The 26,801-nt window shown below is 43.4% G+C and overlaps 1 protein-coding gene across 1 annotated transcript in view; it reads right to left on the bottom strand.

Moving 5' to 3' along the window:
- Nucleotides 1-12,726: 12,726 nt before the first annotated feature.
- Nucleotides 12,727-26,801, bottom strand: part of ankfn1a (ankyrin repeat and fibronectin type III domain containing 1a) — a 67,919-nt gene continuing 53,844 nt past the window's right edge. Inside the window, exons 15-20 of the mRNA XM_071904160.2 lie at nucleotides 24,688-24,854; nucleotides 16,538-16,760; nucleotides 16,118-16,310; nucleotides 14,041-14,069; nucleotides 13,352-13,812; nucleotides 12,727-13,315 (exon numbers count right to left, since the gene is read on the bottom strand). Coding sequence (XP_071760261.2) covers nucleotides 13,205-13,315; nucleotides 13,352-13,812; nucleotides 14,041-14,069; nucleotides 16,118-16,310; nucleotides 16,538-16,760; nucleotides 24,688-24,854 — 1,184 coding nt within the window. The 3' untranslated portion in view covers nucleotides 12,727-13,204. The remainder of the gene's footprint in view (nucleotides 13,316-13,351; nucleotides 13,813-14,040; nucleotides 14,070-16,117; nucleotides 16,311-16,537; nucleotides 16,761-24,687; nucleotides 24,855-26,801) is intronic.

Here is a 26,801-nt window from a genome sequence, read left to right as displayed (position 1 = left end):
AACAGGAGGGATGGAGGAGGGAAGAGAACTTCTAAACTGTATATGGTTTTTATAATTGACCGCATGCTGTTCTGGTAATTATCGGTCAGATGAGTCTTGTATGTGCTTGATGACAGCGGAGATTTGTCACTGGTGGTCAGTAGACACACTGTATGTCGTTTCTACTGCTGATCCACCGCTGCACTTTGGCTCTGTTCCCCAAGAGGAATTGTTTGGAAAAATCGAGTTATGTTCTTCTTTCAGCCGTTGAAAGTGACGGCGAACAGTCTGGCAACGAGCTGGCTGGGAGGCACTTGAGTTTTGGGTTATAATATAATAATTTGACTCAAATGTATAATATAAGAGGGAATTATCTTGCAGTACTAATGTGGGACAGATGCAGGATAAATACATAAAGGGGGGATCTCGACCATTACCCAGCCCACTAACCCATTAGCACAAAATTAGTTTAGTTTATTGCACATATTAAGAAGAAAAAATAGTAAAAAACAACATTATGCAATATAACAGTGAAGGGAGACAGAATAGAATACATAGAGATTTAGAGTTGAAAACAACAACTAAAAAAACCCAGAAAAGATGTGCAGGAGGAGCCAAAAAAAAAAAAAACCCATAGGGGGCTTATGAAGTGGAACTGTGAAGCAACCAAAATAAAGACAAAATTAATAATATAGTGCCGATCAATACATAAAGGGACAAAAGAAAAAAAACACATACAAAACAAAAAAAAACATAGGTGCTAAATGCTGAATATTTAAAGAAAACTGAGTATTTATAAGATATATAAGACAAATACTTGTAAGAAGTGGTGAGCATTTACAGATATGATATGATAAAATGTGGATCCACCGTGTTTTTGCTGCTGGACTGGACGGTGAAACTCACTGAAGCCGCCAGATCGTCACTGGCTTTTCATTCAGGGTAAAAAAAAACATGACGTCATGTAAAAGTCGAGCTATCACATTCACTTATCATCAAAAGCCTCGTACAGCCATTACCGTTTTCCATAGATTCCAATTTGCTCCTTGAGAGAGCGAGAGCGTGTTTTTCCCTATTCTTTCCACTACAGACGGAGATCCACATGTTTTGAATCACATTTTCCTTTGATTTTCCAGAAACACGACTGCGATACGGACGAACGAAGTGGATCACTGGGTTTCCAGCCTTTAAAGGGGAGTGTATTCCTCTAGTGTGTGTGTGTGTGTGTGTGTGGTGTGTGTGTAAATGTATTTGTGCGTGCCGTCTGATGTTAAAATACTAAGTTAAGCTTAATCTTAATAGTAAATCAAAGGGCCTCCCAGGATGAAGGACAAAACAGACTGGCTGCTTCTTTCGTGACCCGGCCAGATAAAAAAAAAAAGAAAAAAGTCATTTGTTTGTTTTTTATGTAATTCCCCACAAGCAAAACCTTTGATGATGAGACAACCGGGCAATTTGGACGGTCCATTTGGGTGCGAGGGCTTCAAGGTGGCAAACAGGGGTCAGCAACACACACACACACACACACAGACACACACACACACACACACACACACACACACACACACACACAAAACTGGCATTTTGTCTAGTTCAGATTCCTTCGCTCTTCTCTCTCCTAGTCCAAACTCTTGCCCTCCTGACCAACGCAAGAATTATCATATCAAAGAAGCCAAAGGAATACATTATTTTAAATTCCTCTCTCTCTCTCTCTCTCTCCCTCCCTCTCTCCCTCTCTCTCCCTCTCTCACAAGACAAGACTCACTGAAATACAGATGTCCAACCTTGTGTTTTTTCCTACTGTGCTGTAAAAAGGCACCCTAAGAGCTTATTTCAACTTCAACTTCAAGATCAATCTACGATCTGATAGGGCAGCAAACCTGATGACATCACGCCGGTGAGGGAAATGTCTAAAGCGCTTTCAGCAGGTTTAACAGGTTCGCTTCACAGAAAACAAAGCACACAAATACAGATAAAGACAAGAGAAATCATGAAACAAAGAATAAAAACAACAAGTACATCACATACACTAAAAAACAGGACCAAGAGCTTGTGTGTGTGTGTGTGTGTGTGTGTGTGTGTGCTAGCCTGCCCACACATATGAGTCAGTGGGTATCAGCACTAAACAACATGAGGGCAACGCTCAAGAGGAGTGAGTGAATGATAGACTGCAGGGAAGTGGACAAAGGGAAAGGAATGGCTGGTAAAATCGGAGTTAAAGCTGCACTAGACAAGATTTTTATGCAAAAATAAACCAGTCTTATTAACCGAAATGACAGTGTGGCTGCAACAGAGCGCCCCGTCCCACCTGAGATGCTACACTGCATCTTAACGAGTCATCTAGTCTCATATTAAGCCTTCAAAACAGCTGCAATAACTGATTTTCCGACCACTAGAGGGCGACAGAAACCGCAACACATTTGTAAATAACACACAGAAAAGCCACTGCACTACAGAGGCCTATGAAGGACAAACCTAGTAAAGCACCGTGCATAAAGGCTAACAGCTAGCTAACTGTACCTAAGGAGAAGTCTCACCGGTTACCAGTCTCACTGTGACAGATCTTTCTCCTGCTGAGCCACAATGACAAGTGAAGAGGCAGGTAGCAAGTTTACTACTTTAACAGGTTTACTGGTTTAACAAGTTTACTGGTCTAACAAGTTTACTGGTCTAACAAGTTTACTACTTTAACAGGTTTACTGGTTTAACAAGTTTACTGGTCTAACAAGTTTACTGGTCTAACAAGTTTACTACTTTAACAGGTTTACTGGTTTAACAAGTTTATTGGTCTAACAAGTTTACTACTTTAACAGGTTTACTGGTTTAACAAGTATACTGGTTTAACAAGTTTACTGGTCTAACAAGTTTACTGGTTTAACAAGTTTACTAGTTTAACAAGTTTACTGGTTTAACAAGTTTACTGGTCTAACAAGTTTACTGGTTTAACAAGTTTACTGGTCTAACAAGTTTACTAGTTTAACAAGTTTACTGGTCTAACAAGTTTACTGGTTTAACAAGTTTACTGGTCTAACAAGTTTACTAGTTTAACAAGTTTACTGGTCTAACAAGTTTACTGGTTTAACAAGTTTACTAGTTTAGCAAGTTCATTAGTTAACAAGTTTACTAATCTAACAAGTTTACTAGTCTAACAAGTTTACTGGTTTAACAAGTATACTGGTTTAACAAGTTTACTGGTTTAACAATATACTGGTTTAACAAGTTTACTGGTTTAACAGGTTTACTGGTTTAACAAGTATACTGGTTTAACAGGTTTACTAGTTTAGCAAGTTCATTAGTTAACAAGTTTACTAATCTAACAAGTTTACTAGTTTAACAAGTTTACTGGTTTAACAAGTATACTGGTTTAACAAGTTTACTGGTTTAACAATATACTGGTTTAACAAGTTTACTCGCTTGCTTTATAGATTCCGCCATTACGAGAGTTTTTTTCAGGAATGGGAGGGGGAGAGCGGCGCTTTTAAACAGCGAGGGAGGAGACAAGCTAGTTTTAAAAAGATGAAAAGTTATGGAGCGGGAGGAGCTTCGTTCAGGAGCGGAATCTGACAACAAGCTTTAGAAAAGAGGAGAAAACAGCAACACAGCTGCTGCTGTGTGGATATTGGTTTATATCATTATGTCTCAATGAAATCTCCACATAGCACACATTAGGTTCAGGATTGGTTAGAAGCTCTGATGTCGCTTAGTGCAGCTTTAAAGCCGCTCATCATCCGGACTGAATAAGCGGCTCTGCCCTGACAGAGCGGAGAGCGTTCTCACTGACGGGCTCCTTGTGTCCGGGCCAAGTCCTCCAGCGCTGAGGGCCGGGAGGCAGCGATCCTGTGGCTTGGACCGTCGCTCCGAAATGCTCCGAGCGCTCCGGCGGGAAAACTCCCTGCCAGCGCTGGTGTGAGATTCCAGTCGGTTCACACCCTCCCACACGGCGTCCTGCGACCGCTGAGCTGCGCCGACCGGGCCAGCGCTCGTCAGACCGGACCACATGCCTCTAATGCCTTCAGTCTGAGCGCTGCTGGAGCTGGACGGGCAGTTATGTTGTTGTATTATTCTGTGTGCCTCCTTGAGGGCACTCTTTTACTCACTGTATGATTTCACTGCAAAAAATCTCCATCTTAACAAGTCATTGAGTCCTAAAATCTTTATTTTCTTAAAACAAGTGAAGAAAACTGCCGATGCGGTGAGATAATTTCACTTGTTTCCAATGCAAATCAACTTGTTTGAAGAATTTAGTAGAATCAAGAGTCATTTTCTGACTGGTTTCAACAGACTGACACGCTTTTCTAGAAAACTCCTGAAACAAGTGAAGCTGCATTGGAAACAAGTGGAGTTATCTCTCCTCACTGCAGAATGTTTCTCTTGGTTTCAGAAAAATACAATTTGAAGGCTGAATATGAGACTAAACTAAACTAAACTAAACTAAACTAAGGCTACATGCAGGGCGGGAAACTATTTTGTCCAGTTGCCACATTGGCCAGTCCAACCCAAACTGAACGAGCCACTTTTGCCATTTTACCAGCTGACTAGACATTCAGGAGAGAATAGGACGTCCAAAACACGGTTGATTTCCTGCCAAAGTGTCTTAAGACAAGCAGACTTTTCCTGAATTCGATTTGTGGATGATGGTTGATGGTAATTTCCCACCTTAAGGGGCAACACAGCAAAAACTGCAGTTATTTTATCTTGTCTCCAGACTTATCAAGCTTATTTTAGGATTTGTGTTTTTGTGAAATCATCTTACTGCACTGGCAGATAATTTTACCTTTTTTTTTTTTTTTCAGGAGAATGTAACTTGTTTCAGGACATTTTCTTGGTAAAAGTGAAATTGTCTTGGAGAAAGTTTCTTGTTTCCAGATTTTCTTCATTGTTTTATGATGATTTATGATGAAAGAAGTCATATTGGCATGAATCAAGTGAAATTTACTGAAAGCAGCAGATTATCTGCCAGTGCAGAGAGAGAATTTGACAAAAAATATCATGAAATAAGATGATAGGTCTGGAGACAAGAGAACATCACTGGACAACTTATCATTTTTTGTAGTGTAAAAACTGTACAAACTGCTAAAGAAATGAATGTTGGTCTGTATTGTTGCGTTCAGAAGACGCTCTGTTCAGTGAGACTGATGATGTTTCTTTGCATGTGTCTCACATTTCAACACAACAGGTTGGCATGACGAATTCCTGCCTGCAATTGGCAATCAAACACCCGATTTGTCACTCTGTCTCATTTCCAGTGTAATCTTTGTGTGTTCAGGGTGTGAGAGAGCTTCGGTTATGGGTGTATAAAGATAAATAATAATGTTCCTGAGGTCTGATTCGCAGGTCATGCTTCTTGTATGGAAAAAGCAGGCGTGAGAAGAACAGGTAAACATACACACTACAAAAAAAAAGTCAGTTTTAACAAGTCATTTAGTCTCATATTCAGCCTTCAGATCTTATTTTTCTTAACAAGAGAAACATTAGAAGCTTTAAAAAGATTAGTGTGCTGAAACTTTCAGTTTGCTGTAATTTTGATACTGATTTATGCTGTTGTATTAGAAGTACTTATCTGAAGATGCCAAGTCTAATTACGCGCTTCTTTTTATTCTTGAATGACCCAATATTACATCATTTTCACGCTCTGCTTTTTTCTTTTGAGGAGTTCTGTTATTAATTACGAAAATAACTTTCCAGTCCTTTCCTCTGCATCTTAATTTCTCACATCTCACATTACATTTCCATCCATCTGCCTCCTGGTTCTGTCACTCCATCCCTCCTCTGAGAACGTTCCCAGAGCCGCCTGGGGTGCGCTCACGATGCGGTTGCCATGGTAACCGGTTGCCATGCCTTCAGACGGATGCTGACACACAGAAGGGCTCTCGGAGCACTTTGCTTTTGTTCACCCACATGCAGAGAGAGAGAGAGAGAGAGAGAGAGAGAGAGAGAGAGAGAGAGAGAGAATAAACTGACAACAGATATCACCCAGCATCAACAGAGGACTTTATGCCTTGAAAATTGCTTTTGTTTTGAAGAGACTGGGGCAATGTTGCTCTAGTTGCTCTAGTGGACAGACTCACATCCAGTGGGGAACACAGTAGATGCGAGCTTCCAACTTCAAAATATCATTCTCATCTGCCTTCAGGTGGTAAAATACGACTTGGGAACTCGGGGGTTTGGCGATGGACGCAGATTTCTCCATCTTCCTGAATTCAGACGTCACCAACAAGGAAAACAACCCGTAGTCAAGTGTAGGGAATGTTATACTGATTTCAAATAAAACAAACAAACAAACGAACAATTTTCATCAAGCGATTTTGTGAGCACAGCTCTCAAAATGCCATGGCAGGACACAGCAACCTTCTGGATGTTTTGTGCGTGGTTGACATTGCAATGTCTGGCCTGCTGTTAAACATGAAGTCAGATGAATCAACACTAAGTGCTTGTGTGTCAAGTGAGGTGAGAATAATTACCAGGAGCAGAAAACCTTAATCATGGCGTCTTGACAGTTTCAAATGAGTTTGAATGCGCGAACACTTCCAGGTCGTTGCTTTTAACCGTCAAGTCATTCTTGAAAGCAGCATAAAGCAGGTAAAAGTGCAAATTATCACACAAACAACCCTCCTACTCTTGTCTGCTGCTTCCAGGTTTGTTTAATTTTCCTGTTTGCAAGAGACAGGTGGGTGGAGCTGGGACGAAGGGGTCCTGAGGTACAACAAGTGTGTTAGTGCTTTCTGGCTGCTCGGGTGGAGGGGTGGGCGGGTTTTTCTGCATGATTGGAGTGAGTGAAACTAGGTTGACTTTAAAAACTCCACCTGTTAAAGCCAAAGTGCTCAGTGTTGTTACGCTGCAAAAAATGTTCAAGAAGATGATTTGCATTGGAAACGTGAAAGTGAAATTATCTAATCCCATTCATGCATTTTTTTTTCACTTGTTTTAAGAAAATTATGATTTTAGGACTCAATAACAGACTAAATGACTTAAGATAGAGATTTTTTGCAGTGCAGAACTAAGAGAATCGCTGAACAAAATCTTGAATTAATGTGTTGACTTAGCCAGTTAGAAAAATGGTTAGAAAATCAGCAGCTACTCACTTCTGCAGGCTCTGGGGACTCTGCACCGCCTAAATACGTATTGCAAAAAGCGTTACACACAAACAAAGGAACGAATGAACGAATGAACCCAGCTCTTTTATAGTCCCCCTCCTGCACACTTAAAAAGACCATCAGTATCTCTCTCTCCCTCTCTCTCTCTCTCTCTTTCCTCCACTTGCCCGGTTGTATTTCGTTGCTGTCTGGTTTCACATTTCAGTTTTGTTCCATTTCTGTTAACTCAATACTTAAGTTCATACTTAATTCAAAATAAACCTGGTTATCCCTTAATCCTCGCGCGCCTCCCTTTTGTCACGCCTTACGCTTTAAAAATCAACTGTGAAATATAAACTTGATGTATTACGTATTTTGACGTATTTGCGGTTTCATGTTTCATTGGTTCAAATAATCTAATAATTCAGAACCAGGCGGTATCCCATAATTCACTGCTGTTTCGCTGGCGCTCCTCCGCCTCGGACCGAGCCGTCTGAGCCAGGATCCACTCTCATGTTACTACATTGCTTCTGATTAGCTGGAGCCGACTGCAGGCTTGACGCTAGTGTTACGTTACTTCTGATTGGCAGAGCTTGACTCGCATACCCAAAATGCCACAGATATGGCAGGAACAGGCCACATTAGACTGAGGCTGCAGGAACAAGGAAGTAGTGATGAAAACTGGCCCCAGGCTGCGCTTTAGGAACAAACAGCATCTGTTTCTTACATATATCAGCAGCTAGAACCTGAGGAACTCGGCAGGCTCATGAAACTGGAGACGCGTCTGAAACAGGAACAGGTAGTCCGAGTCCCAGCGATGCTTCTGGAGAGAAGTGTACAGGATCGTGGAAACTGATATGAGCCTGAATATAAACTCCTATCAAACTACCAGCAGCATTACAAACAACAGATAGTAAAGAGTGTAACCGTGCATTAAGACTGTCAGCAACATGATCAACAAGTCAGCAGGAGTCCATTCCTCTCCTACAGAGCAGAGCGACCAGGGAAACTCAGCCGATGTGCGGACGCCCAACAAGCTCATCAGCAGCCAATCAGATTTCCACACTTCCTTGTTTCCCTACAGTTAATTGTGATTCTTGTGAAAAATGAAGAAGTTGATTGCAGCCGTTCAAAGCTTCCCAGTTCACTAACACAATGCTTGGAGAAAAGGTTGCATCCTTTGTTTGGGTCTGAAGTCGTTAAAGAGAAACTAAACCCCAAACCCAGATCTGTGTAAAGCCTGACATCCAATGGTAAAAAGCTATTGAAATTGCCATCTGCTATTGGCTGATCTTTTTGGCGCCAGGTGATGTCACCGTGACATCATCCGGCACCTGGCAGATTTGGGATTGGGGTTTAGTTACTCTTTAATGACATTATACATTTTTTTCTGTTTACTTTTGAATAATGCTACCTAATTATCGCTTGCTAGCTTTGTTACCTAATCAACGCATCATAATGTTATCAAAGGCAATAACAAAGCAACAAAAACGATATGATTTGACTATTAAAAAAGTGTTGTAGCTGCAAAACGTGTGAACGCACAGTTGGGGTAAATTTTAAAAAACAGCTTTTGATTCTTAGCACCACAAGTGACATCATCTTTGAACAACTTTGTATAAAGGACAGAAGTAAAGGTTTAGTGCACGACATCCACATGGGACAATGTTTATTTCAGTTGTTAAAATACATCCATTCATGTGACTTCAGAGGTTGCAGAAAGCCAGCATGACACACAGGAGCCTGTTATGCAGTCCATAAAAAAAAACATCGTCCTTTACTGCAAATAAATTAAGTCAAGAGTGGCATTTGGGAAACTCTACTTCATAATGCCGTTCAGGATAACTGACCATGACGGAAATGCAAAAATATACAGATAGGAGGTTTTCTCAGTTTTTGGCTGTTTGTATGTGCACATGGTAACATGATGCTGGAGGCTGATGGGGTCATCATCTGTCCAGCAACAACATAAGAAGTAAGGCTGGTATGAGTGGAAACGTGGAGACAGGCAATTAAATAAATAGGACAACAGGTTATTCAGTATTTGAAGTGTCATTCCATCATGAGACATCCACCATCTGAAAAACTTGACAAAAAAAACTTCTGACATGAAAGTAAAGCAAGTTATGAGCCATCTGAAGACCTCCGCTTAAAAAATAGTTCATTTTTTTGTGCTTTTGGAAACACTGACTGAAATTTCAGGTAGAAAATTTCTTCCAAAATGGATATGTATTTTTTTTTTTTTTTTGGAGTAAAACCCTTCATTACATAAACAGATTACACTACATCCCATCAGTGAGGACACACATTAAGACTAAATCCACTCCTCAGTTTACAGTCATGGCAGAAGTCCAACTTCTACCTGCATGCTGCACTGATGCTGCACTGATGCTCCTTCTTTAAGAGGAATTGCTTGGAAAAAAAGTTGCTCAACAAATTAAAATGATTGGTCTGGTAACTAGTTGATTAAAAGACACTACACACACTGAAAAATAAAGGTGTGAACTGGAACCAAAAATGGTTCTTCAGAGTGACGCCATAGAAGAACCATTTCTGGATCCACAAAGAACCTTTCAAGAACCATATATGGTTCTTTGGGATGTTAAAGGTTTCTTAATTCTTAGTTATTGGATGGTGGGTGATAATAATAACAAATCCCCTCCATAGTATATATTGTGCAATTGTAAATGAGGTAATGCAGGAGTCTAAGCAAAGGAGAGCTGAAATGGTTCTTCTATGGCAGTGATTCTCAACCTTTTTCATATCAAGGACCCCTAATTTAGTCCACATTTGAGCCCCGGACCCCCATTTTATAAGATTTTGTCTCTCAAACCCAAATCTGAGAATATTTTTTATTGTCAGATATGATTTTGTCCAGAACTCCATGACTATCTGTGTTGTAGGTAGAGAGATAACAGAGAAACTATGATCTAAACAGTCATTCTTCTACATTCTTTAGTTCTCTAATTGTGTCAAACTTCTTGTAAATGAAATAATGGTGAAGTTTAACAATTAATCATTTTGCTGGGGACCCCCTGGAACTCCCTCAAGGACCCCTGGTGGTCCCCGGACCCCACGTTGAGAACCACTGTTCTATGGCGTCTCACCGAAGAACCATTTTCGCCACCTTTATTTTTCGGTGTGTAAAGTTTTGTATTGCAGTAAACCGATGTAATTCCCCTCTGTCTGCAGGGTTAAAGCAGGATAGTTTCAGACTGACTGCATGCTGGTGGACTTCTACAACGGCTGCTGCTGTTATGGGGAAAATATGATTAGTGCATTTGGTTGTGAGGAGTGTAGTTGTAAAATTTAATGCCTCTGAAGATCAAAATAAGTAAGGATCTGTACTACACATTCAAATAAGAACAAAATTGTTTTGAATCTTAGCCTGTAAACTAACACTTATGCCTGACCTTTAACACTTCCTACGTTTCAGGACAATAAACAGACCATTTTACAGTCATTAACAATAAAAGCTGCCACAATTAATGCCCGATTGCATCAAATAGTCAATTAGCTTTTATTCCATAATTGCTAACTACGTGCAAACATTAAAACTGCACCGTTAAAATACTGTGCATACATTTTAAGAGTTGGTGCATGTTCAAATCGCTCTCAGACTTACCGATAGGGGTTGTGTTTTCTGTATAATACAAATGAAACAGAAAATCATTGCAGTTTTTGTTGCATGTGGTAAAAAAAAAAAAAAAAAAAGCGAAAACACAATCAATCGCCAGCCTTTGAGGGAATACCGTTCCAACACTACAGTAATCGAATGTTTGTTAGAGACACAAGAAATAAAACACAAAAAAGCTGATGTTCCTGATAAGCATAAACCTTCAAAGTTAAGATAACGCAACAGCACAACACAAAACACTGCCGGATCTGACCGCACTGTAAGTCCATGGGGCAAAGTGCAGACTGTTTTTAGCCAAACTGTATCCTGACCCCCCCCCCCCCCCCCCCCCCGACCTAAAACCCCCCCGACCCCTGACCCTTGACATCGTCATGCTGAACTAGGTGGAGGCACAAGCTGGACACAAAGCTTTAGTCCAAAACTCACGGGTACAAACTAGTTCATGCCGACAAAATACATCTCCGTTTGACTTCAGTACAAGACTATTCATGGACATTCCAGGTAAAATAGCACATCTTTAAATCAGAGAATAAAAAAATACTTCCATAAAAAGCTGGGAGAATATCGCAGTTCAGAAACAAATGCCATTCTTCACAATGAAAGTTTGGGATTTGTCATTTTCTTTTTAAGGTTACTAGTGGTCTGTGTTTTTGGGGACGGGGTGGAGGGGGTATATGGGGGATATTTTTTTATTTTTTTTATTTTTTAAACGTGCCACAAGTTTATCGGACCACATTGAGACCCAATCGGAGCAGCTCAAAATAACATTGATTGAAAAGTCAAAGCAGGACAGGAGGCAATAATCACAGGAGACCACAAAGAAACAGACTGAACTGTACATTCACTTCAAGTGGAGGGAAATCCATGCTCTGACACCGGGGGCACGAAAAGGACTAGTGTTCTGTAGGAAACATTGCTGTTCGCTTTCCAGCAATTCAAGAGTTTAATATAATATCTGTGATTGACTAAAAAACAAAACAAAAAAAAACAAAAACGTTTGAATGCCTTTCCGAGCCACAGTCACACAGTCACCTTTTTTGGTCGACATACAGAGTCATGTGCAAAGTTTCCGGTTGGAGAAGCAGTGCTTGGTTTCTCATTGCATTGATTATTATCATCGTAACAGTCGAGGCCGTGGGTTCTGAGGCTTGGCGGAGTTGAACCAGCAACTTCAGTTTTGTCTACAATCTACAGCGAGGTCTGAGGCTGGTCGCCCGGCCGGTCGGGTGTCACGGAGGTGGAGAGACAGACGCGGGACGGCGGTGAGGCGAATGAGGCGGAAACAACGGAAATCCATAAATTCGTCATCGTCAGCTGGTGTCCAATCCTGAAGCACGCTGCTCGGCTTTCACCGATCCTCTTAAAGCAATATTCCACTTAACACGGGGGTTATCTGGCACTTCATCGTCATGAAAACCAGAATATAATCGACTCACCAAGATCAGATGCAGCTGGACGAGTTTGTAGCGTTCGCATTTTTACTTCCTATTCAAAACTGACATTTAACACGTTTGTGAACAGATTCAACAACAGATCCTGCTACTGTCATTTTCAATTGACTATTGGTGCAACGCTTTAGAACAGAATTTCGCCAAATAGCATTTTTATTGATAGACAGACTTCTCGCAAGCATTATTCCAAATGAAGAGTTGCTACAGAGATGATTTTGAACCAATGGGATCAATGCACAATGGCTCATGCACTAGTAAGAAGCTATCTCATTGGTCCAACATAGTGGAAGAACACCATATAGGAGAGATACTTCCTCTTTGGGAGGCCAGATCTACTTTTATTTTTAAATACAAATTTTAGTGTAGACCATGGACTTTGTTGTCTTAAAAGCAGGATTTGTTGTTGAATCTGTTCACAAACGTGTTAAATGTCAGTTTTCAGGTTATTTTCGTGGCCTCATTCAAATAAAATAATAAAAATCTGAATGCTAAAAACTCGTGCAGCTGCATCTGATCTTGGTGAGTAGGTTATATTCTGGTTTTCATGGCAGTCAAGTGCCGAATAACCCCCATGTTAAAACTAAGTGGAATATCACTTTAAAGCTACACTAGGCAATTTTGCACTGTGGCGGCCCCAAGTGGCAGTGAGAGATAACGGTTTGAATTTTTTATAGTTTGAAGGACTTCATTACCCATAAATCAAGTGACGTCAGTAACCTGCACACTCCACTGACCTACATTTCTTCTTGTTAGTGGCTGGTGGGAGTGAAGAGGTTCAACCATCATTGGTGAACTCAGCTTTCTCTAGACAGAGCGCTTGTTTGCTGCTGTTTAGGAGAAAGTTTCATATTTCGCGGTTATGTTTGGGGCACTTGGGCAAAAAGGGCAAATCTACGGTCTCAAATAGGGGGATGGGACGCTCTGCCACACTGTAATTACGGCTGATAAGACGGATTTTTACAGAAAGATGTTGCCTAGTGTAGCTTTAATTACCAGTTGTCCAAAAGTGTCTGTGTCTTTTGTTATCCAATCCAAAGTGTTGCTTCCTTAAGCGCGGTCCAACCCTAGAGCGTGCTACTGAGTATCTCTGAAACCTGTGCATTGGTTTGGTCGTCTGAGTCTACATCTTGGGCGGTGGCTCCTTCTGGTTCCTCCCCTTCCCCTCCAGACTCCGCCTCCGCCACCACCACCGACACGCCGGCAGCTCTCACCCTTTCTATCATCCCTTCTTCCTCCTCTTCCTCCTCCTCCTCTTCCCTCCAGCCCCTGCTCTCGTGGCCCGGCGACGTCTCCTTGCAGGGTTCTACGAAGATCCTACGAACGTGGGGCCTCGGCTCCCGGTGTCGGCCTTTCCGGCTTTCCAGGACGCAAGAGGCCTGGCTGATGTAGGTGCTGCCCTGCGGGGAGGGTAGATCCCCGAGTAGAGGCAGGTCCGGGTCCCTCTGCTTGGTGTAGACGCCCTCAGACAAGGATCCGGTGTGGCTCTCGCCGCTGTGGCCCCTGAGCCAGCGCTGTGGCCCGCTAAAGTACTGGCCGCCGTGGCTCCTGGAAAGCAGTTTGCGTTTGGCCGGGGGATTGGCCAGGGCCCTCAGAGGCGTGGCGGGGAGCTTGCCGTCCGGGTGGCTCTTGGACAGGGAGAGGCCCTCCAGGGTCTTGGTGGTGTCCGACAGTCCCGGGGAGAGGGGCAGGGAGAGCGGCAGGTCTTTGGAGAATCTGGGGGAGAGGGGGAGGGACGGGGAGAGGGGGAGGTTTCTGGTGAGCGACGGGGAGCGAGGCAGACTGGAGGTAGAGAGGGGGAGGTCTTTGGATAGAGAAGGGGTGTGGGGGAGGAGGGAAGGCGAGAGAGGAGCGTCTTTAGAGAGAGATGGAGAGTGGGGATCCGTCATCACCGGCGAGAGGGGGAGGTCTTTGGGCGGACAGACGCTGTACCTAAAAAAGATAGAGTGAAAGGATCCATTAGATTTACAAATACCAACTAATGCTACAGACAGACTGGAAGACTTTCCTAACAATCCTAACCAGCTTTAAAAACTCATGACTGGGACCCGCATGTCGACAGGGAGCAAGTGGTTCTGTGGTGTAAACGTCGTTGTACTCTATAGAAGGTGACATCACCTGGCACCAAAGATCAGCCAATAGCAGATGGTCAGTTCAGTACCCTACTTTTCACCATTAGATGTCAGGCTTCACCACAGATTTGGGTTTGAGGTTTAGTTACTCTTTAAGGTTCTTAGGCTAGGGACACATTGGAAGACTTTTAAAATCCTGACTGATTTAAATATACTGGGGCATCGCACACTTAACAATTAAACAGAATATCCTACTGACCCCTGATACGTCACTATTAAATTCACAGGAGTTTGCGCGATCCAACGTGCATTAATATGCAATTACTGAAAAAACCCCCAAAGAAAACGCACAAAAAGAGAATTTGCATAAAGCTGTGTCTGGAGAGACGCAGTCAACATGAACTGTACACGTTTCAGTGAGATGGCGGTGTCAGAAAAAAAGGTCACAGTAGTTAAGACTAGTAATTTAGGACAAAGGTTCCCAAAGTTTTTGTTTTCAAGGACCTTAAATAGGACACAGGACTTCAGATCCTGCAGATGTCTGGTCATAAATAATAAATAATCAGGGCGGCTCAGATCAGTCTGCTCAGATTGAATCTGTAAATCCTTCACACTTCCAGATAATCTGTGCTGACCATCGGCCCCAGCCAAGCCTCTGATCAGAGTTTCCCCTCCGACTAAACGGGACGGACAAATACGGTGTTAATTGGCCCGATAATCCTCTGGTGAGTGGCTGGCCTGATGCAAGCAGGTCTTTGAAGTCAGAGGAGTGAAAAGGAAAGAGGCAGTTTTATGAAGACAAAGGGGAAGAGAGAGAAGGGGACGGATATGAAAAGATGTAAAGAGCCAGTAGGAACAGGAGTGGAGGAGAGTGGGGGGAGCTAAGGATCCACCTGTTTTAGTGTATAAATACACTTGTCCTCCTGTGGTGCTGGGGCCATGGAGTGGAATAAATTGCCACTTACCATTAAAATATCCAGAATCCATTGACCTGAACTACAGAGAGAGTGATCCATTGAACTACAGAGAGAGTGCCGGAAGCATCTCATTATAAAGGACTTTTAGTTGAAGGACAGTCTCCTGACTCACTACACCAGTGGGTCTCAAATGCTCAGACCCCCACAGAGACAGACATTAGGCCACGGACTTTGATAAGATTTTGTCTTAGGGACCCCAATACAGGAGGATTTCTAATTGATTTAGTATTGAATTGTAAAACGGTCTATACTGTCTATACAGGAAGATAATTAGATTAGAATAGTGTTTCTTATACATTCTCTAAATGGGTTATTTTCTAGAGATTTAAAGGTGCTATGTATAACAGTTTTATGCATCAATATATCATCGTCAAATTAATTGTGATACCTTGGTATATTTACTGTAAACAAATGAGACCATGGTGCAGACGCTTGGTCGCCTCTATCTCATGATAGTGCTATTGCTAATGCTAGCGTTTCTTTTGTTTTCTCTTTCGCTCTCTGAAGAGGATCAACATGTTGGAAGTGATTTCTCCATCTTCCTTTCCCTCCTTCCACCATCTTTCAGAAACTCTTTCAGCTTTAGCTCCGTTTGCTCTGGAAGAACAGAACCTCTTCCTGTTTTGTGCCGTAAAGCGATCCAGCAGATTTCCCTCCAGATCCACCAGGTGGAGAAACTATGGAGGATGCAGAGTAGAGGCTGAGAGAGGCTGACAGGCTGACACTGATGCTCTGGTTTGTTTACAGTAATTATACTAAAGTCTCAAAATTAATGTGGTGATGATTTCTTGATGTAGCACCTTTAAATTAAGGTGAATTCAAACTATTCCTCATTTTGTGGGAACCCTCTGGACCCCCTCAAGGACCCCATGGAGGACCCCGAACTCCACTTTGAAAACCGCTGCATTGCACCCCCCCTGCTGCTGTCTACCTGATCTCGTGGATCTGAAGCACATCCGGGGCGCTGCCACCCAGCGAGTGCACGGCCTGCTGGGAAAGGTCCTGGGGCGGCGAGTAGAGCAGGTCCAGCTCGCGGGGGCTCAGGGCGTCGCTGGAGTCGTAATCGCTGTCTGTCGGCAGAAACACCTCCGAGGAACCGTCTTCATCTGAGCCCAGCTGGGAGTCTGGGAGCAGGCAGGCACACACACACACACACATACACACACACACACATACACACATATAATTAGAGTGAGCGTGACATTTTTAAAACACTACCAGAGCAAAAGAGCTATAAGAGCAGTAAAAGGAATATAGGAATATATGAGGCAATTACTTCTGAAATAAAGAATTTAGCTGTTTTTAGTGTGTGTTGGTGTGTGTGTGTGTCTGTGTGTTTCACGTCACTCACCGCTGACAGCTTTCCTCCTGCGGAGCTCGGGCGAGGGCGAGGGTGTGGGCAGGTAGTCCATGGTGGAGGAGGTGGAGTCGGTCTTCTGCGGGCCGGACTCGCTCTCCGGAGCGCTGGCGGCCACCAGGCAGGTGACGGGCACGCCGCCGCGGGGCTGCCTGTAGCGGGCGTACTGCAGGGCGTCCGTGATCCAGCGCAGGTCACGCCACATCTCGTCCAGCTGCTGCAGGGGGGGGAGACGGGACGGGACGGGACAGAGCTGAACTTCTCCATATTTAAACAATCATTACCACATTCATTTAGACATGAGTGAGAGAATTTGACTGAAAATATCATGAAATAAGCTGATAGGTCTGGAGACGAGAAAATCACTGGACAGCTTGGTGTTTTTTGCAGTGTATCAAGCATCCATACACACATATATACACACGAGAGCCTCTTGAACTGTGCTTTATACTGACAGAAGCAAAATGGAGGCACTTAAGGGAAACTTCAGCTCGGTAACAATCCTGATGCACCATTACTGAGACCGAGGGCAAGATGGCAGCGTGGAAATATGAGTCGTGATTGAGTTTAAATACAACGGACTGACTGAATTTAAATACCAAGGAGAAGTGATAACAGACAGCAATATAAAAAAATACCTTCCAAGTCTCCATTTAAATAAGCTTGAGCTGCAGCTTTGGCCTTTGTGGCTGAAAAGCACCACACTGCTAATATGTTTTGAATAGAAAGAGGACATTTATGAATAATGTATGAAGCTTCTTTCTCCACTGCAGACTGAGCTGAATAGATACTTTTCTATCATTTGAGGCCATGAGGTGGAACAGAGAAAAGCTTTGCAGCGTTTCTCTCCATCGCCCACACACACGCACACACACACATACACACACCTGGGATAAGTCAGAAAGCCAGTGATGCTTGTAAAACACACACACACACACGCCCTACGTTTTCAGTTTACACTTACAGCTAACAATTTATACTACTAATCGCCTCTGGCTGATTATCTTAATCAGAACACGGTCATTATCTGTGTTGGCTACATAACACGTCTTTTCTATTCAATCTTCTGAATGAATTCAGATCAATTCATATAAGATGTTATTGGCATGAATGGAAGAGAAGCAATATTGTCGAAGCATTTCAGAACGTCACAAAGCAAATACTGTGTTACATTTCCTTTAGAGGTACATCAAGGTTAAAATAAAAAACAGGGAAAAAACAGGTGAATAAAAGAAATCAAATGACACAACTTATGTAATACACACTAAGTTATATAAGGTGTTGCCATTATTCATAGAGACAATAAAAACGTTTAAAAAAGAATATAGAAGGCACTCTGTAAAGCCTCGTCTAGTCTTGTTTATTTATATCGCCCTTTATCACAAACAAGTCTCAAAGGGCGTTACATAGCATCATATACATGTCATATACCACACTACATCATATATACATACTGCTAAAGCACAAACCTCCACCAACACTGAACAATTCTCCGTCTGTCAAAGCTGCAGCGTCCCTAACGGTTTCTGTTTGTTCATCGTTTGATTTTCTGACAAAATAGCACGTGAAAGCAGCTGACTCTGAAGTCCCGGATGATTTACCACCAGCACATGAACATGAAAATCATCTATTCCCAGATATGGATCACCGCCAAAATCCACCTGTCCGACCCGTCAAACCAAATCTCAGCCGAATCCGTTTGTAACTTTCTGAGATTTCTAGTCAGACGGGGCAGCGGGGAAAACAAAACCTCCTTTCAGCTTTGGTTGGTGGAGGAAATAAACTGATATAAATCTACAATTACTTGTGAGTTTGTAGTAAGTTAAGACCACCAACACACACACAGGTTTTCCTCAACTAAGTTTCATGAAGAAGAGAGAATTATTTGTTCAAGTGAACACCTGAGCCTGATTTGAAATGTGTACATGAGTAAAAACGTGGCGGTGGAGCTGACCTAGATGCGGCGGCTGTGTGTTTGTAAAAGTGTGTTTGTAAAACACACTTTTAAAAGTGTGTTTGTAAGTGTGTTTGTAAAAGTGACAACACGCCTACACGCGTGTGTCATGTGCCGCATGCCGCACAGCGTCGGCCGCACTGCAGCTTCTTCTACACCGAGAATAATCCTGTTCACATCAACTGTGTGGATTTAATTACGCTCAAATAGGCCACTATTAGAGACCTGCTCTTTATTGGAAATTTTATGGTATTTCTTTTGTTTTTAAGACATCACTCTTCTTCTTCTACCTCTTCTTCTTCTTCTTCTTCTTCTTCTTCTTCTTCTTCTTCCATGAAGACTATGATTACAGATGTCTCTAATTCTCTGATCTCTATGTTTGTGTGTGTGTGTGTGACTGACTACTTCAGTGTGTGTGTGTAGACTATGATATGTTGTGCATGTGTAAATGAGGGAATGTATAATAGGCGTATGTGAGTGATGAGTGTGTTAGCGTGTGTGTGTGTGTGTGTGTGTGTGTGTGTGAGTGTGAGTGTGTGCCTTTGAAGAGAATGAAGCATGACAAAACGTTAAGCAGCAATTAGGCGACTGTCTGACACAGAGCAGGAGAGCACTTAGTGCCAAAGACAGACACACACACACACATACACACACACACACACACACACACACACACACAGCAGGGAGACTGACACTAGGGATGACTCGGCTGGAAAGAATGCCGAGGCTCCGGTGGCAGAGAGGGAGAGAGGGGGACAGAGGGAATAACATGAAGGAGATTCCTGCTCGTCCCGCAGAGGGAATCTTTACGTTTCGGTGTTTAGTTTATTTACGAAAAAAAGAAATGACAGAAAACCGAGTCGGCCCGCCTCACTCGGAGCCATGTGGTCGGTGGGAGCAGATACTGTGTGTTTTAACATTGTTAAAACACACACTCTGGAGGGTCGACACAGTTCATACAGAAGTCCCACTTTCTTACTGCATGCTTGTTGAACTGCTGCTGCAATTTTGCTCCGTCCCAAAAAGGAATTGTTTGAAAAATACAAGGTTTGGTCTCTTTTTTAGGTGTTGGAAGTTAAGGCAAGATGTGAAAATCCACCTTTCTTATCAGGCTAAACCGCAAAGTGAAGCTGCAACAGAGAAGAGTGTCCCAACTGAGATGCCGTAGATTCACCATATTTTCCCAAATTAAATTCTGTCGGTAGGGTCGTTGTTGGGAAATTGGTGGGGACGAATCAAAACTCGTTTCCTCTCTCGTGTCTTTGGTTTCCTTTGGCACAGACCGGCCGCTTGGTAAACATGAGTGAGCTGCGTGTCGTTTACTGACATCACTGCACGGGATTTCTGGGTAATGAAGTTCCAATAATTCATGCAGTTCCCTTTCGCTGCCGTTTGGGGCTTCCGACGTGTAAAGCTGCTTTAAAAGGAATGGTCTGGTGACTAGCTGGTTGAGAGACATATGAGTTTTGTGTCACAATCTACTAATTTGGTTCTATGGTGGCTGTATCTGATTGTTTTTCCTTTCATATCAGACAGTTAGATAACATGAAAAAACATGAAGAAGTCTCCCCACGATCCTTTGTGAACTCTATCTTATAATGAAGCTTGACAACTTGTTTAAACAGCAATTAGGCGACTGTCGACTGTCTGGCACAGCAATTAGTGCCAGCTACAGACACCACACACACACACACACACACACACACAGTATCTTAGGTTGGTTTAGGCATATTTCTTTCTTCTCCTTTATCGTTTTGGCTGGTAGAAAGATTCAGGGTAATGTAGCTTCAATTGTAAAAAATGTTGTAAAGGTGCTATGTGTAACATTTTAACAGAAATAAATCAGACCCACATTAATTTTATGACATTTGAGATATACCGTCTTCCATAGTTTCTCCACCTGGTGGATCTGGAGGGAAATCTGCTGGATCGCTTTACGGCACAAAACAGGAAGAGGTTCTTCTTCTGTTCTTCCAGAGCAAACGGAGCTAAAGCTGAAAGAGTTTCTGGCAGCAGATGGTGGAAGGAGGGAAAGGAAGATGGAGAAATCACTTCCAACATGTTGATCCTCTTCAGGGAGGGGGAGCGGGGGCGGGAAGCAACGGGGCTGATGGGAAATGTAGTCTTAATGTGGAGGAACACTAGAACTAACAATACTACTGGAGTGAGAGAGAGGAGATCAATCGACACGGACTCACTGGTTTACAGTGATTATTCCAAGGTTTCACAATTAATTGGACTGATATATTGATGTTTAATAATGCGACACCTTTAACTTTCAGTCTGATTCAATCATGCTCTTCTACACTACTGGGATTAACTGTGGAGAAACCCAACAAGCTCGCCTTTCCATGCAAACTGACGAGCAGAAGAAGTCAGCGTTGTGAGGGAAGGCTGGCGCTGGGCAGGCTGGCACGCTTCTTCTTCTCAGAGGAAAATTCTGCACGGTCAATAACCTTGATATAGTGCGCTTAATATAAGGAAATTTCCACGGCTTCGCCAAGCAGAGCCGCATCTGCAGTCGCTCAGCAGCTGACAGCAGCTCTGCAGAGCGCTGATTTAGGACAAAGCGAAGCGAGCAGGTTGGGTGAAGCACCTTACTGGAAGACAGAGGAAGAGACACAGAAGGTTTCCAAAGACGTACGCAGCGCTGCCACCCGCTCTGCTCAGCGTCACTTCCCCGAGACACGGCCGTGTGTGTGTGTGTGTGTGTGTGTGAGAGAGTGTGTCTTACTGTGTATATAAGATTAGCCAGTGTGCCATGGACACTGCATCAATTCCCGACAGCGTTCACACTATGAGACGCCAGCTTGGAACCAAAGTCATCGCAAAGACGAAGGTCCGACGCAAACTGACGCACTGTCCCTTCTCTCTCTCTCCCTCTCTCCCTCTCTCTCTCTCTATGCCAACTCTCATCCCTCTCTCTTCCTCAGGTGCAGGATCCAGAGTTGAGAGCGGACAACTTAAGTGGATTTGACAGCAAAGGAGGCTTCAGAGCCCCGGCTCCAAATAGAGCAAGACAAAAAGGACTTCTTCCTCCTCACTTGCACGGGGAAATTGCCCCATTGAAGACAAACATCTTTAGATTTGATTAGTCTGCAGCAGAGTGGAGCCGCAGGAGGACGATAATATTAAAGATGAGATGAAGGTGAGCGTCAAGAGGGACTGAGACCAGGGTCAAACATGATACCTGGTTTATGAGCAGGAATACATAGGAAGCAACAGTGTGTGTGTGCATGTGTGTGAGAGTCCCTCTGGTATCCCTTTAAATTACAGGCTGTTAATTATGCAGCAATGACTGGAAATAACTAAGTAATATCCAAGTAAAATAGACGTAATAACTAGTAATAGCAGTAGAATGACTGGTAATTACTGGGTAATAAACACGTAAAAAAAAGATGCTTTTACCAGTAATTCTATTGTAATGACTAGTTGTTATTAGGGTTAGGTAATTAAGTAATAGCTGGTAAAAGCAGCTTTTTCAGTAATTACCAGTCATTGTGATGCTATAATTATTACATCTACTTAGTTATTTCCAGTCAATTAACAGCCTGTAGTTTAAAGGGTTACCGTCCCTCTTCATGCATTTGACCTGATTCTGTCCTGCATCACTACAGCCGACACCTCTCTGTTGAATGTTATACAAAATTTTAAATTTCAATGTTTCAAATCAAAACTCTAATATCCCTCAACCAGTCACAGTATTCACATTCCTTGTAACTTCAGAGGGCTGAAAATAAAATAAAACTTGATTATTTCAATCCTCTTGGGTAGCAGGAGACAACAGTGCAGATGTTGGACTTGTACCACGGCTGCTGGGGTTTCCATATGGGCTTTTGAAGGCTGATATCAATACTGATAGTTTTGTATTGAAGTTGCCGATGGCCGATATTCTTTGCCGATGTTCAGTAAATTTGACCATTTTCATACCAATAATTACAAGTAGGTTATTCAGTGTTTCCCCCTTAGAGTTTTCTTCTCATCAGGGTGGAAAAGCCTCATTCTGAAGCAGCATTCAGACCATCATGGGACACTAAAACTCTCCACTGATGAAACTCTGTTAGTGTCAGCAGCTCTTCAAGCTCTTCATCTATCCTGCAGACACAAATCTCAAATCTTTCAACTTCATCTTTCAGAAATTATAATAAAAAGAAGTCATGTTGCTAAAAAGCAGCTCATCATATATACATTTAATGGATGTGAATTTCCTCCGTATGACACCACAGACAGATTTTGTTCCTCCTGGTTCGCCGCTGAACCTTCCTGTTTCTGCAGCTAATGCAACCAACAGCAAATGTTTCTGTATCTAATATCTAGCAAAAACAAATCGTTTTATCCGTAAGCGTGCGGCTCTGAGTCCGCCGCCGTGAGGAATCCCACGTCAGCTGTGAGACGCTTCGACGCGGCGAAGACACCGTCTGCTGCTGCCGTCTGAGACGCACGCAGAATATTTTCCTCTATCAACACGTGGCAAGTCTAAACAAACTGTACAATTAGACGGCATCACGTCATCCTCACACTAACCCACTTTCCCCCAGAAACACACACACACACACACTGTCAGGACCTCCCAGATTAGACATGCTGAGACATGGGTGTGTGTGTGTAAAGTGTGTGTGTGAGTGCGTGAACGTGCCAAGCGAATAGCAAGATCTCAGACTTGACAGACGTGGCCCTTTTCACACTCTGCCCTTCACATTAACATTTCGCTCTCTTTAATGAGAGACACATTGCGCTGCTCAGCTCAGCGCACACACACACACACACACACACATGCACACACACACACACGCTCTCATGATTGGTATTATTTTTTCCCCTGCCATTCCCTCTCTCTTGCACTGAGCAATTTGTGGTTAGGGGGCCACTTTTTTCCGAGCTTTAAAATCACAGACAGAGAGCTAGACAGATGGGTACACACACGTAAACACACACACACACACACACACACACACTCGCAGCACCTCTCGGCGCGCTGCGATCGGAGAGCACCCTTGTGGTTTTGTGGTCGGTCTCCATTAACAGTGGCGGCTAGCGCTGGGCTAGCTCTTCACAGGAAAACTCCAGATGGGTTTGCTTTCATGCTTTGGACTTCTGACACCAGAGGAGCAACCAGCCAGTTATGGACTTCTTTAACGCTACAAAAACAAGCTATTTAACAGCTAATACTCCCAGCAGTTAGACTTTATTGCATCAATAAACGTCTCAAATTGGATTACCGACTCCGTTGTTTTCACACCGCCTCGCTCTTTTGGTGTTGCCGGGGTTATTTATCACAGAAAACATGGATATGAAAATATTGAAAATGAGTTCTATTAAAGTATTCTTTTTCATGAGCGCTGAAATATGACTTGTATTTGTATTTCATGTCTGATTAGTGTCTACTATTTCACGCCACAGTCACATTTACAAGGAGCTGACTTGAAAGTCCGAGCAGCGACTTCTAGGTTTAATCAGCTTTAATAAATCTTGTATGAATATGTACAGTAGCAGAAGCCGCGTGGCCAGACATCCAGGCTGAATACGACCAGACCGAATAAAACTCAGTTCCAGTTCATTGAGTCAGAAGTGCAGATGTTTACTTATTTCATGTATCTACACTTTCAGCTGTAGCAGAACTCCACTTTAAGGAATTTTTCCCACATCTATTAACACAACTGATCACTCTCTCTCAAACGTTATACAGTACGACCACATCAGAGTAGAGTAGAGTAGAGTAGAGTAGAATAGAATAGAGTAGAGCAGAGTAGAATAGAAGAGAATAGAATAGAACTTTATTGTCCAACCAGGGCTGGACATTCGTCTTTGCCCTCACTTCAGACTCAAGAAAACATTAATCAAAAATACACAAAAATACACAGATGGTACAAAATGACACAAGGAAACATTAGCATGTTATAAACTTTTAAATTAAGACTTTTTAAGAATTTTAAATTCATTTTTTGATGATGAATCCAGTGAATTTAAAATCAAAGGTTCATCATCCTTCAACGTGAAAACAGCAAATTTTAAGTTAATATTTTGAACATGAACGAAACCACAAAAAAAAATAAGATTAAGATTAATTAAGATTTTGATAATGAAATTGTGAATTTCATGAAGATTTTCATCATCAAACCAGGACATTTTGAAGCAAACTCTTGAGGAAGAAGCACAAGCCTGCAGTAAAGATCAGTCTGTGTGTTCCTACCTGGATGTAGTCCAGGATGAGCTGGTGCCTCTGTTTGGCCGTGGCCACCTCGCTGTCGGTGATGGCTTCCCGCAGTGCCTGCTGGGTAATGAGGGCGTCCAGGTCGAGGACGGAGGACAGGCGGCAGTACAGACTGATGAACTTCTCTTTGTAGGTGCAGAAGTGGACTGAAGGAAAGAGAAACAGAAACATGGAGATGAACAGCTGTACATTCAGACTAACATCCACATCCATGTCCGGAGGCCGATCTGGGCCGACCGGCTTCAGCGTTTCGGTGATTGGCGGAACATAATGAGACGAACACGTGATTGGCTGCTGATGGATGATGTCGCTCAAGAGAGTTCAGCTGCAGCCAACTTCCACCCCGACCAACGAGGAAGTGACAAAATCACGGTCAACCTAAACCAACAAGACATTTCTCTGGTTGCAGAAAATTAAAGGATTTCCGTCAACTGGTTTCATGAGTTGCTGACCGGTCTCTTGAGTTGCTGACCGGTTTCATGAGTTGCTGACCGGTTTCTTGAGTTGCTGACCGGTTTCTTGAGTTGCTGACCGGTTTCATGAGTTGCTGACCGGTTTCTTGAGTTGCTGACCGGTTTCTTGAGTTGCTGACCGGTTTCTTGAGTTGCTGACCGGTTTCCTGAGTTGCTGACCGGTTTCATGAGTTGCTGACCGGTTTCTTGAGTTGCTGACCGGTTTCTTGAGTTGCTGACCGGTTTCCTGAGTTGCTGACCGGTTTCATGAGTTGCTGACCGGTTTCTTGAGTTGCTGACCGGTTTCATGAGTTGCTGACCGGTCTCTTGAGTTGCTGACCGGTTTCATGAGTTGCTGACCGGTTTCATGAGTTGCTGACCGGTTTCTTGAGTTGCTGACCGGTTTCATGAGTTGCTGACCGGTTTCATGAGTTGCTGACCGGTTTCATGAGTTGCTGACCGGTTTCATGAGTTGCTGACCGGTTTCTTGAGTTGCTGACCGGTTTCATGAGTTGCTGACCGGTTTCATGAGTTGCTGACCGGTTTCTTGAGTTGCTGACCGGTTTCTTGAGTTGCTGACCGGTTTCATGAGTTGCTGACCGGTTTCCTGAGTTGCTGACCGGTTTCATGAGTTGCTGACCGGTTTCTTGAGTTGCTGACCGGTTTCATGAGTTGCTGACCGGTCTCTTGAGTTGCTGACCGGTTTCATGAGTTGCTGACCGGTTTCATGAGTTGCTGACCGGTTTCTTGAGTTGCCGACCGGTTTCATGAGTTGCCGACCGGTTTCTTGAGTTGCCGACCGGTTTCATGAGTTGCCGACCGGTTTCTTGAGTTGCCGACCGGTCTCTTGAGTTGCCGACTGGTTTCATGAGTTGCTGACCGGTCTCTTGAGTTGCTGACCGGTCTCTGAGTTGCTGACCGGTTCATGAGTTGCTGACCGGTTTCATGAGTTGCTGACCGGTTTCATGAGTTGCTGACCGGTTTCATGAGTTGCTGACCGGTTTCATGAGTTGCTGACCGGTTTCTTGAGTTGCTGACCGGTTTCATGAGTTGCTGACCGGTTTCATGAGTTGCTGACCGGTTTCATGAGTTGCTGACCGGTTTCATGAGTTGCTGACCGGTTTCTTGAGTTGCTGACCGGTTTCATGAGTTGCTGACCGGTTTCATGAGTTACTGACCGGTTTCATGAGTTGCTGACCGGTTTCATGAGTTGCTGACCGGTTTCTTGAGTTGCCGACCGGTTTCATGAGTTGCCGACCGGTTTCTTGAGTTGCCGACCGGTTTCATGAGTTGCCGACCGGTTTCTTGAGTTGCCGACCGGTCTCTTGAGTTGCCGACCGGTTTCATGAGTTGCCGACCGGTCTCTTGAGTTGCCGACCGGTTTCATGAGTTGCCGACCGGTTTCATGAGTTGCCGACCGGTTTCATGAGTTGCCGACCGGTTTCCTGAGTTGCCGACCGGTTTCATGAGTTACTGACCGGTTTCATGAGTTGCTGACCGGTTTCCTGAGTTGCTGACCGGTTTCATGAGTTGCTGACCGGTTTCATGAGTTGCTGACCGGTTTCATGAGTTACTGACCGGTTTCATGAGTTGCTGACCGGTTTCTTGAGTTGCTGACCGGTTTCATGAGTTGGTGACCGG

This window comes from Centroberyx gerrardi, chromosome 20 (genome assembly GCF_048128805.1).
Source record: "Centroberyx gerrardi isolate f3 chromosome 20, fCenGer3.hap1.cur.20231027, whole genome shotgun sequence".
In the NCBI taxonomy this organism is placed as follows: Eukaryota; Metazoa; Chordata; class Actinopteri; order Beryciformes; family Berycidae; genus Centroberyx; species Centroberyx gerrardi.
This window is presented reverse-complemented; position numbering and strand designations above follow the sequence as displayed.